The sequence below is a fragment of the Rutidosis leptorrhynchoides genome, chromosome 5, assembly GCF_046630445.1.
Source record: "Rutidosis leptorrhynchoides isolate AG116_Rl617_1_P2 chromosome 5, CSIRO_AGI_Rlap_v1, whole genome shotgun sequence".
Classification (NCBI taxonomy): Eukaryota; Viridiplantae; Streptophyta; class Magnoliopsida; order Asterales; family Asteraceae; genus Rutidosis; species Rutidosis leptorrhynchoides.
In genome coordinates this window covers 369,956,421-369,969,280 of record NC_092337.1, presented here as the reverse complement: position 1 = coordinate 369,969,280, position 12,860 = coordinate 369,956,421, and the positions used below count along the sequence as shown (strand labels likewise).

The 12,860-nt window shown below is 32.3% G+C and overlaps 1 protein-coding gene across 1 annotated transcript; it reads right to left on the bottom strand.

Moving 5' to 3' along the window:
- Nucleotides 1–196: 196 nt before the first annotated feature.
- LOC139846472 (ubiquitin receptor RAD23d-like) lies at nucleotides 197–5,230 on the bottom strand. The gene is made up of 13 exons (XM_071835959.1): nucleotides 5,172–5,230; nucleotides 4,947–5,029; nucleotides 3,679–3,837; nucleotides 3,353–3,400; nucleotides 3,182–3,249; nucleotides 2,656–2,715; nucleotides 2,397–2,571; nucleotides 2,176–2,313; nucleotides 1,999–2,076; nucleotides 1,016–1,063; nucleotides 782–888; nucleotides 609–690; nucleotides 197–492 (listed from the first exon to the last, which is right to left on the bottom strand). The coding sequence occupies exons 2-13, from the start codon at nucleotides 5,010–5,012 to the stop codon at nucleotides 376–378; spliced, it is 1,146 nt and encodes a 381-aa protein (XP_071692060.1). The 5' UTR covers nucleotides 5,013–5,029; nucleotides 5,172–5,230; the 3' UTR covers nucleotides 197–375.
- Nucleotides 5,231–12,860: the final 7,630 nt, after the last annotated feature.

Here is a 12,860-nt window from a genome sequence, read left to right as displayed (position 1 = left end):
ACCTTGACACAAGGCAGCCAAGCACTTTTCTAAAGCGACATGTTAGAAAAAAAACGATTATTACTCGTGTAATTCTCACCCGTCAAGCAATCAGATTGGAGTCGAATGCCAAACCAAATCAAACTTGACCTCTATCTACTACCCATGCGCGTGGAAAGAGACAATAACAACAGACATATAATCAAAAGGTCCAAAATACAGAGCAGGTGCAAATTAAATAAAAGACGGATGATGAATCTGGTGTTACAATCCAATATTCGACTTTCACCAACACTCCCATATTTCCCACAAGTATAATAATAAAAAGCACTGGAAAATAAAATTAGATTTAACGCAGAAACGTGAACAATTAAACCATCACCAACGACATTTATACTAATCTTCAAACTCGTGCATGTGATCTAATAGGTAATTTGCTGCCAGCTCCTCGTTCTTGTTGCATGCAAAGAACACCTCTAATACAAGCGCTCTATCAAATCCCATTGCTTCAAGCTGTGATAATATAATAATAATAATAAATATCAAATTAAATACCATGTGTTATAAATCTCACATTTTAATCAAATGTAGCTTATAAAACTTTGTAAACGAAAAGGTATGACACTTACGCGTTCAATAGCTTGACGTTCCTCTGCTGTAACAGTCACAGCCTGCGGCATTGCACCAGCAAGATCACCACCAAGTGCATTCCTGAAATTTAATTTAAAATTAGAAATAAAAAAACGTAAACAGATAAACGAAATACATAAGAGAAAAACATTAACAAGTAAGTAAAACGTACTCTCCGCCTTCAACTGGCTCGTTGATCAAACGAAGAAAATCAGCCTGATGCTCTTGTATCAGTCTCACCAAATGAGGATTTTGCTTCCCAAGTTCTTGAAGCATAGGCTGTTTAACATCATAATAATGGTAACAAACACAATTTCACACCGTATCATATTTACTCTTGTGTGTACATTACATTACATTACTTTACATGTATATGCAAATAAAAAAAAAACAAATTGACAAATACCTGCAAGATTTGTGGATTAGCCTGCACCATGGCTCGGAGTGCTTGGAACTGTAAAGATAAACGAATCATCAATTATACTTGCAAATACATCCTCCTATTATAGACAAAAATTTCATGGATGGTCCCTGTGGTTTGTATTAAATGTCATTCATGGTCCCTGTGCTTTTTTTCATCATTGTGGTTTTCACATTAATCATTGGTGGTCCTTATCCCTAATGTCCATTAACTTTTTCTGTTAAAATTAAGCATGTGACATGCACATGAGGGCAAAAATGTATTTTACTATCTCATCACTTATTCACCATCTTCTTTATTCTCCTCTTCATTTATCCACAAAAACTAAAAACCCTAACATCAATTGAAATCTAAATCCAAATCCAAATGAAAATTAAACTAATGATACAGCTCAGGTAAATGGATTAACAAGTTATTGTACAAATCAATGATGTATTAACGAACGCAAAAGGCACAACAATTAAGTATCAAACGTAAAGTTCAATTCTGAGTAAAAATGGAAATGTATCAGTATAAATATGAACACAAAACCTCACATGGATCTACAAACCTCACAGAACATGAAGATACTTTAAATGGTTAGATCTGTATTACCATAATCCATCGAGATCCTAACAAAATTGATTTGAATCTTAATTTTGTTTGTGTGGGGGAGGAAGATGAGATTTGATACAAACAAGGATGCTAATAGTACAACTTATATGATTAAGTAGAAAATGAGGTGATAAAGGAGAATCTAAAATGACGAATTTAACCTCACATGTCAGGCACGTGCTTAATTTTGACGTATTAAGTTAATGGGCGTTAGGAACAGGGGCCACCGGTGATTAAGGTAAAAACCACAGGGACCATCAATGATGAAAATAAAGCATAGGGTGATAGGGACCATTAGTGATATCTGATACAGACTACAGGGACCATCCATGAAATTGTCTCTAATATATGTGGGACTGGGTAAGTGTAAATACCTGTGGACTGTTACGGAGAAAATCGAGGTTGCCTGCAGCACCACCAGCAGGGGCATTTGCACCCATGTCAGGAAGACCCTACACCACATGTAAAAAATTTCACTATTCACATTGTTCAAGATGTGACTACACAAATTTACAGCTCACAAAAAAAACAAAAAAAAAAAAAAAAACTACCTGAGGAAAAAGGTCCAGGGGATTTGCATTTGGCCCAGCAGAAGGCATAACTGGTGGTTGTGTAGCTTGCAGGGGTTGAGGGTTTACAGCCTGCACACCTGTCACTGGCGGAGGAACTTCAGCTGCTTCAGGAATACCCTAAAAAGATATAAATAGTTGAATAATTTATAATTTATTATATAACAAAAATAAGAATAAGATGGGTTTATTAAAGAACTTACAGAATAGAGATACTCGACAGCTCTTTCTGGATTGTTAAAGGCGGCACGAAGAGCACGAACAACTGTATCCCTATCCCAAATCCCACCACCCATATCAAGAAGATGCTGAATTGTACCCTCCAAAGTGCTTCCCGCTACCAGATTAGACGCTGCTTGATCGTATACATTCTCTGACCTATACATATCATCAATAAATCATCACAAACATGATAAAATAGATAATAAGAGACTATCCCTATCATATTGGAGAAATACTAACGGAGCATTCAAAATAGATGCTGGATTTGTAGCAGGAGTAGCTGAAGGAACAGATGCGGGCCTGCAATCATACAGAAACACATTAAATATCAGAAACTGGTGGGCGAGTTTGCCTTGAAAAATATAGAATAACGTGTTGTTTGTTTTTTAAAATGTTTTTTGTCTGAAGATCTGGGGACCATGTCTGTAAAGAAGATGTGGTCTAAAGGTCCTGAATACTGACAACGGTTTGTTGTTTATGTCTGCAAAATAACTTAACCCAGTCTGCAACATTTAGAAGCATATATCTAAGTATGCGAGGCTGCAGACAATATATGACATTATTTAATTTTATGTCTTCAGAAAAACAAACAAATAGTCTGCGGTAAAAATGTATGCGGGAGTGCAATCATAAGACATAATAAGATCTGCAGACTGAAAAACAAACACCACCTAAATATCAGAAACTAAGAAACTGTATTTTGACTGCAACAAAATAGACCCACAAATGCAATAATTATTAAGATATCGTATGAGCTTAAGCTTACTGTGTGACCGCTGGAGGAGGAGCCTGAGTTGCAGCTGGTGCAGGAGGAGTCACACTAGTCTGAGGGGCCTGCATGATAGTTCAATTAAGATCACACACAAACTTCAAAAATATAAAAATGATTAAAAAAAAAAAGTGATGGACATTGAAAGTTAAAGAAACAGATCACTACCTTTGGAGCAGTTGCTGTTGATGAAGTTTCACCAGCAGGTGCTTTAGTCTGTAGTTGACATTCATAATTAAATTAAATGGAAATACCATTTTTAAATATTAGCATTCACAGTGGAGTTAAGCAGACAAGAAAAACTATAAGCACTATAATCATAAATAAACTTGGACCAATGAACCTAAATCCTGGTGGTCATTCGTCATCGGTAAGTTTAATTTTATTCAATATTAAATCTAATATTAAAAGATAGATTGCATAACATTTTGATGTGGTAGAACTTTCAAGTAGTGAGCAACTGACTATAAAAGATAAAGGATAGTTAAATTTACCTTGGATAACATGATGACAATAAAAGAATTTTCAGCAACTTTGTTCTCTTCCAAAGTGGTTCCATCTTTAAGCACTTTACCCTGATGAATAAGCATCTGCTGTGCAGCAGGATATACATCTCCCTGAACAGTTTCTATATTCTTCTTCACATCACTAACCTGCATAATAATGACTATATTACCCCCACATACAAAACTATCACAAACACAAAGATAAGGGTGCATAACAAAGAAAAACTATTAAACACATCAACTTAATATATCATGTGCCAGACTATTAACAAAGGATAAAAGCTATGCATTACTTGCATTTCAATGTGATATGTATCATATTCCAATGTGAAATGTATCATAAGAACTGACAAATTAACTAATCTGCTATTGTAAAGTAGCTAACTGATGATAGACTATCTTTTGAAAAGCACAAATGGATTCTGCAGACCAAATCCAAGTATAGAGAAAACCAGTTCAATGACAGCTAACTTTCAGCATACAAATTTTATTATTTCCCTAAAATTGATTCTATTAGCATAAACATAATCTTACATACATTTGAGAAAGTTTCGTCAGGTGTTTTTTAGTAATTCAATATAGACGTTTCGACTGCTAATATAGTTATATTACATCAAACATCAAAAATCAACAATACCAAAATAACTAATAACTTAATAAATTTCCTTCATTACACTAGTTATCCTCGAAAAACCAAATACGAAACTGGAACTGCAATTGCTTTCTGTAGTAAGCAATTGATCACATTGCATACCACTAAAACACCAATTCATTCAAGATTTAACTAAGACCCCGATGAAGCTAAACTTAGCCTATAGCCCTATAAAAAATGAAAACAAGCAAGCATCAAATATTTGCTTTAAAAATGTGGAGTATGATTACCATTGACTTCTCTATCAAATTACTCACCTAACTAAACATAGTTAACATTCAAATATTCAATATATATGAAACTACTCAAAACTCACAACTCAATCAGCAGTATAGACTATACATGTAGATGTATATATATAGCAACTTATAATCCCCAATTTTTCCCTAATTAATTGCAGTGTCACTTACAGTCTTAAACCCTAGGAAAAATAAAATTCCAAAATCGATCAATAAATTATTTACAAATTACAATATAAACATTATAGACTATAAATTCAGATCAAGCAACTCATAAAACCCTAACTCACAATCAATAACTCATAAGAGCATCAAGATTAGATATAATTAAAACAAAATCAATCGGAATTGAAACGATTACAAACCGTGTCTTCAGGTTTAACTTCAATTTCAAAGTGAGTCCCCTTCAATGTTTTCACAAAAACCTTCATCTTTCGAATTTTATATCTGCAGTCAAAACTCTAATCAAATAAGTAATCCATTTACGTCACCAAAATTATAAATATATTAATCATAATAATCATAATCATAAGTATTAAAGGAATTGAAAACTTGAAATGAGAAGAAATGAATATATGAACATAATAATCGATTTCGTCTTGATTTTGTGCTAGTGTTTGTGTGTGAGATTGGTGCGAGGGTGTATGGTATACCCCCTTTCTCAAGGCAAATGGAAAAGCTTGAGTCGTTACGATCACGCGCTAGAAGTAATCGTAGAAAACACGCGCTGTGCATGTAATGATATTGCGATGATATCCAATCACCAAAGACCAGCCTGAATCAAGCCCATTTTAGAGCAGGCCCATCCAAGGGGCCAGGCCTATATCCAGCAAATATTTTTAGAGTTTGAGCTTTTAGATTATTTTAAGCGCTATTTATCAAAACGCAACATGACCTTGTGACCTTGCGACTAGGAGCGACCGAGATCAAAATTTTCAGATCGCGATAACTTTGGATCCGTAGCTTGTACCTAGACACCACGTAATTTTTAAGGATCCATGCGTTTTTACTAAAATCGAGAATTAAATGGAACGCAACTTATAATGTCTTATAGCAACTTATAAGCGGTTAAAGTGCGTTCAAAAGTCAAAATCAACGAAGAACGGAAAAAACTAAGGTCTTCGAGGCCGATTTTTGAAAAAAAATTGGGACAAAAAAAACGGTGCCCAAATCGGACCTACGAGTCAAAAGTTATGACGTTACAAAGTTTACAAGCCTCGAAAGCCCAAGTCACAAGGCTCGCAAGGTACCTTATGAGTTGCTAGGGATTTTGGAACAATAGTCGTATACTATTTTTATTATTTAGTGGCGGATTGCCTATTATTGTGATTTCATAAATATGGTGTGTTCGTATGTAGAATGTTAAATCCTAACTCATGACCGTCTAATAGATTTATAAGTCCATGTCCAAGTAATAAAAACGAACCTTATAAACAACAAATTTTTTAATATATATAAAAAGTTAATACTACTAAAAAGTTAACATTCTAAATAACAAAACAAGTTATTATTGTTTCTTAGGTCTTTCGATCAAAATGACTTTAAACTTGTGGTAAAAAATAATAATATAATAATAATAATAATAATAATAATAATAATAAACATTGATGTACTACTAGTGTAAGATAGGTTTAAGTTTTTTATCTTATGGTCCTCCTAAAATTTGCTAATATTATTTGCGACCCTTCTGATATAGTTGATGTTCCACCATTGTACGAAAGTATTTTAGAGGCAACATGTTAAGGGATTGAAGTTATGAATGGATAAAAAAAAGGTTGAATGAAAAGGAGTGGGTGGGATCAATGATCGTTTGAGAATAATTAACTTTTTCAAATGACTTAATGGATAAATCAGTCGTTTATAGGGATGGCGTACGCGAGCGATGGGCGTAGATTCTATATACTCGCGACCCGCTCATTTAGTTTTTGTTTGCTCGTTGAGACATGTTATCCACCCGCGGATAAAAATGTTTCGCTCATGCCTGTGACCGGCGGGTAAACTTGTGGGTAATAAAAATATACAACTTAGTTTAAAAAAAATCAAAAAGCCAAATATTTTTGTTAATTATAAATCACATGTACAAGTTGACATGAAAATTAAGTTTTTTACTTATATGTAATGTTATATGTTAAATCATTATTTCATTACAAATAAAATCACTTTTAAATTTAATAATTATATGTGTGTAAACTCTCGGGTAAATTACAAAAAAGTCTCATGGATTAGCGGATCGAGTTTTTCTCGTGACGAGTAGCATATACCCGTGACCGGCCCGGCATCCGTCAGCGGGTATAATTATTTACTTGTAACCGTGCCCTCGGTTAAGATTAATTATTTTACCCTCCCATTACGGATTAGGTACCCACGGTTCACAGATTTTTTCTCTCGCATTGCCATCCTTAGTCGTTTCAGATAAACCAAAGTTCAACAAGTGTTTATAATTTGTGTGTTATAGCATCATGGGCTACATAAGTTATTTTTTGGTTCGCATAGGAAACTCCCTGATATGTGCGATGTGTAGTACGAAATAGTATTATTTTTAATATGAAATACGGCGAAATATGATACAAGTTTTATTTATTTATATAGATGGAATATACCTAAACCTTGCTACAACACTATAAGCAGTGTACCTAATCGTAGAATAGTGTAGTTTTTAGTAAGTCCGGTTCGTTCCACAGGGAGCTAGTGATTACGTACTATATTTTTAACAACTATATTTATATAAAATATATATAATTATATATAGTAATATTATTATTATAAAAGGGGGGTTTTACTGTTTAATGACCGATTTGTCGATTTTATATTTTAAACGTAAAGATAAATGACGATAATATAAATGACAGAATTTAAATTGCGATAAAGTAAATTGCAGTAATTAAAATGACAGTAAATAAAGGTACGATGAAATATGAAATAAAAGTATTATGCTTATTTAAACTTTCGCAATCATGATGTTTGACGTTTTGATTTTAAGTAATTGTTACCCGGGTTAATTGTCCTTTGTCCTGGTTTATTTGATACATATCTGGTTTTTGTCCATAATAGTCCATCGGTCATAATTATAAAATGCTCGTCAAATTAACCTTATTTCCGAAGTCAAATATTCCAACTAATTAGGGATTCGAACTGTAACAAGGTTTTAATACTTTGTTAATAATTACACCAGGTTATCGACTGCGTGTAATCCAAGGTTTTAATAATTTGTTAACAATTACACCAATTACCCTTGTATGTAATCCACCCCTGTTATAATTAGTCCATGATACATTAATTTATTCACTCGGCCAAAATGAATAATCAATTACCCAATCCAATTGATTAATTAAATGATTGTAAACGATGTCGTATGAACGTCACTAAATAGGACATTCGTAATCATTTTTTAATAATTATTAGATTAACTAATTTGAAGATAGGTTCGACAGGTTCCAATGAGTTGTCGCTCAATTAGACAATACCCCCCATCTATTAATAGTCATAGTCCAATGTCCACAAGTGTCGGTCTTTTGTCCAAACCCAAATTATGGTACAAAATCCAATAACCCCATCATAATATTTAGTCTAACATCGTGATTACTTCGGCTCAAATAAGCATAATAATAACTTAGTTACGAGACATTAATTTAAAAAGGAAGAACATAGCTTACCGTGGTGATTAATCGTGTAGCGTTACACGGACAGAGTTCCGACTTACAAAACCTTAAAACATTTCTTACATTAACCTAATTATTATTAAACCTAATTTAAACTTAATATTATAAATATAAATATATATAATTCTTTACAGAGGAAGAAAGAATGAAAAGAGTGTGTACATAATTCGCTGAAAACATCGCCTTTTATAGCACTTGGCCAGGTTTTAGGGCTCATGCGATCGCATGGGCTGTGTGCCTATATGCCATGCGATCGCATGGCTACTTGTGACAGCTAACATTAGTTTGTTTTTTTCTTTGCCGACGTTTTATTTAAATATATATATATAATATATATAATTTATATTAATTATATATATATATATATATATATATATATATATATATATATATATATATATATATATATTATATTCTTGTGCATAGTTGACTTGTAATTTTTGATCCGTTGACTCGCGCGTTGATGCTTGGTTTATGTCTCGGTTCCGGATTTTCGAACGTCCTTTCGTACGCGTAGATATCTTGTACTTTGCGTTTCGCAATTTGTAATTTGCACAAAAAATCATTTTCCTTAACTCCCAAAATCCGCGCAAGTCTTTTAACTCACTTTTTAGGACGCTTTTGAGTGCACTATGGCTTTAAGGACCCTTTTTCAGTTTTAGTGGCACTTTTTCTTCAATTCTTTAATCTTCGTGCTTCGTCTTCGCATTTATTTATTTAAACGATTACAACTTAAAAATAGAACAATTACAACTAAAAATATTACATATTGGAACGATATTGCGCTTAAATATATGTTCATTTAGAGCACTATCAAATATCCCCACACTTGAACGTTGCTTGTCCTCAAGCAATACAGAACTTGAAATAGAATCACACTTCACTCGAATCACTTTTTTTATTCTCACACTTTATACATCAGTGATTTTGATACGACGGTATAAACAATGATAGTAACGATGTGGTTTACAGTCCCACATGACTATGAAAATTTAGATCCTTTAAGGAAATTGGATCTTTATGAAAACATTTGATCTTTTGAAAATTCAATCTAGCTTTTACCCTATATAAGTTTTTAGGAATAACCCTTCACCGGTGTTTGCAAAATGTTTTTGTGGGTTGTGTGGGTTTCAGATTTGAAAATTTTAGCTCAAAACTTATGGTTTTGTGTCACCCACTTGCTAACCTTGTATTAGGAAAGCACATGTCCAGTTTACTTGTCCCGTATATTACCTTTCAGTAAACTACCATCCGATTGTAAAGGAAAGCGATGAACAAGTAACTGTTAAGGCAATGTCTAATGACATGCATTTGTTCATGGTTCACAACGTGTCGGATGCAATTACTATCCTTTGTAGGAGCAATAGTAAAGATCACCCTATAATTTTTCGGTCTGGCACAAGGTCCTGTCTTCGACCATGCTATGCAACCACCGTTCTTACGGTTGACACCCGATTTGGTTCAGGTGACCTAATGAATTCCAAGTGAATTCTTAGGATTTTACGTTCAATGGTAATGAACGCATTGAAAATAGGTTTTCAGAAAACAAATCGGTTTTAATTTGATCAAGCTAATTTTTAATCTTTAAGGAGATTATCCTTTTCGGGGGTCTGATTCATTAGTCTTATCAAGCTAATTTGCACGGCGCCCTCCCCATTTTACGATACAGATCCTCTCATGGTTAGGATAAGTCTGACCACTTGGCGACCCTGTTTGATGTCGAGGTCCGTGGATTTCCTGCTGATTTTAGAGATGACTTTTCTAGATTTTTCGTCAACCTACAGCTGGTCTGGACGAAAACTTCCTGACCTAAATCAAGAAGCGCGTGTCTTTTTCGAAAGACTTTACTTCCTTTTAATGATGGAATTAATTCATCATGTAGATCCATCTTTCTTTCAAATATATTACGGTAAATCGGGTAAAACTGATTAGTTTAGTCCAAAACAAAAGTACCTGCAATAATCTTGTACAAAAATATGTGATATATGTTTTAAAGAATTTGGTGAATTCTCCCCACACTTAGCTTTTATTTATTTTTTTCTTTACCTTTTTATTCTCCTTTATTCCATTTTAAATGAATTTAAGCGTTTTGGGTTGTTTCTCAATTTATGTTCTCTCCGAGGTAACAATAATTTCGGTATTATCACCTAGTTTTATCGTTCATAAATATGTATAAACATGATTTTGAGTTCATTTAGTTGAAATTTTTTTAAAATTTTCACAAAATTTGGCAATTAAACCAAGTGTAAACCCGAGAGAATTTATAACCCTTCCCCACACTTGAGATCATGCAATGCCCTCATTTGCATGAAATCAGACTATAATTATAAATTCATGAGGGTGATTAGTGTAGAAAAGTGATTAAAAATACCCAGTTTGTAATTACTAAGCATGTCGAATGATAGATGGCGCGCCTCATCGTTCATTTCTTTTGTTGTAATTTCACATATGTTTTGCGTCTTATCGTCAAAATTAGTAGCTTTTGCTGAACTTAATGCCAGTTTTTGAAAGTGCGATGTTTTACCCTATTTTTGTACATAAGATAAACTACAAACATATATATATATATATATATATATATATATATATATATATATATATATATATATATATATATATATATATATATATATATATATATATATATATTATAAAACCTTTATTTATTAAAACAATTTAAATGAATAATTTTTTAAAATTTTGTGTAATGACCCGGATTTTTCCGCTAATATATAGAAGATTAATATTTACATAATTAATGATTCCAATATGTTAAGCAATCAAACTCATTAAGACTTGGTTATTTAAAATGAATTTTATACAAATGTTTGGCCACCCAGTCTGTCTGACGATTCACGAACGTTATAACTCGAAATAATTATATAATGATGTATATATGGATATATATACTTATGATTTGATAAAATGATATTTAAGTATCTCATTACATATAATAACAATTGGTTATATATATATATAATGAGATTACTAACTTAAAGACTTCAAGACTATATACATATATATAACGATTAACGTTGTAATAACTTCTAAATTAAAATGTATGTATATGTATTGTATTAATATGTATTAATACACTTTTGAAAGACTTAATAACATATATCAATATATTTATACTCAATAAAGATAGATATACTCATTTTCTCATTCAATTTTATCAAGAATTCTATTCGTATTCATTCGGTATGTATACCCGTATCATACATTCATACACAACTCTTAGATATATATCCTATTGGTATATACACATCAAAATACCATCTAATCAGCCCTAGATTCTGCCCTCAAAGAGAGGTAACCTTAATTGAATGCTAGCATGGAAATTTATACAAAATAACAAACTTGAATTTTGTTTTTGTTCCCCCCATAGTTCACGCCATTTTAGGGGTTATATACCAATCCATTTCATTCAATTAACTACATAATTTTACTCTCTAAACACATACTTAAACACTCTCTCAAACCTCCATTCAATTTAGCAAGTATTAGTCTCAAAAATCCAAGTTATAATCAACATAACAAAGCTTCATCAAGAACATATCAAGATAACCTTCCAAGTGTACAAGTTTACTTTCAATCTTTCAATCCAACTCCACAACTCTTTAGAATCCATAATCCTACTTTCATATCAGTAGCTTTCCATCTTATAATCAAGGCAATAAACATATTCAAGCTTTGGTTCAATTCATATAATCATAACTATCTTAAATCAAGATAGATTTCTTACTTGAAACTTTTGTTGATTCCATGGTTCTACTTCAAGAATTTCAAGCCATCAAAGCTACCTTTGAGCTAAAGATTATTTACTATATTTTCCAGTAGCTTTACCCTAGTAAGTTGAGGTAATAGCTTTGTTCAAAATCTCGTTCGATTCATATTCATATGGCTATCTTATTTTGAGTTATAACTAATAACAACAAGAACATAGTTTAGATTATTTCTAAACTTGTTTGCAAATAAACTTAATCCTTCTAACTTGACTTTTAAAATACTTCAACACATGTATTATGACTATATGTCAAGCTAACATAAGGATATAAAACTTGTAAACACGAAGAACACCATAAAATCGAATATACGCCGTCTTAGTCGAACGGGGGCTGTTTTGGGTTTAATTTTAAAAACCTATCTTAAACTTTGAATTAAAAGATTTTCTTTGGTGAAAAATCTTATTTTATATGGATATGAAATATATCCAAAATCCATGGTTAAACTCCAAGTGGAAGTATATTTTTCAAAAGAGTCATCAAGATGTCGTTCTTACGATGGATATGACTATCTTCTCTTATTTGACACCTAAGCTGTATTTTCAACTATAAACCTATACTTTTTCTGTTAATATTAATAATGTTGAGTTCGATACGAAACCATGGCAACTCGAATCACTCAAAACGGATTTGTAACGAAGAAATTATGGGTAAAACAAAATTGGATATTTTTCTTAATTTTTAGCTACAGACATGATTCATAAAAATGGATGCTAACCTTATCCTAGCTAACTTACCTTGTATCCTACATGTATTTATACATGTCTTGTTCCCGAACTTATGGAAATACAATTTATAATAGTCGTGATTAAGTTCTACGACAATATATTATAGT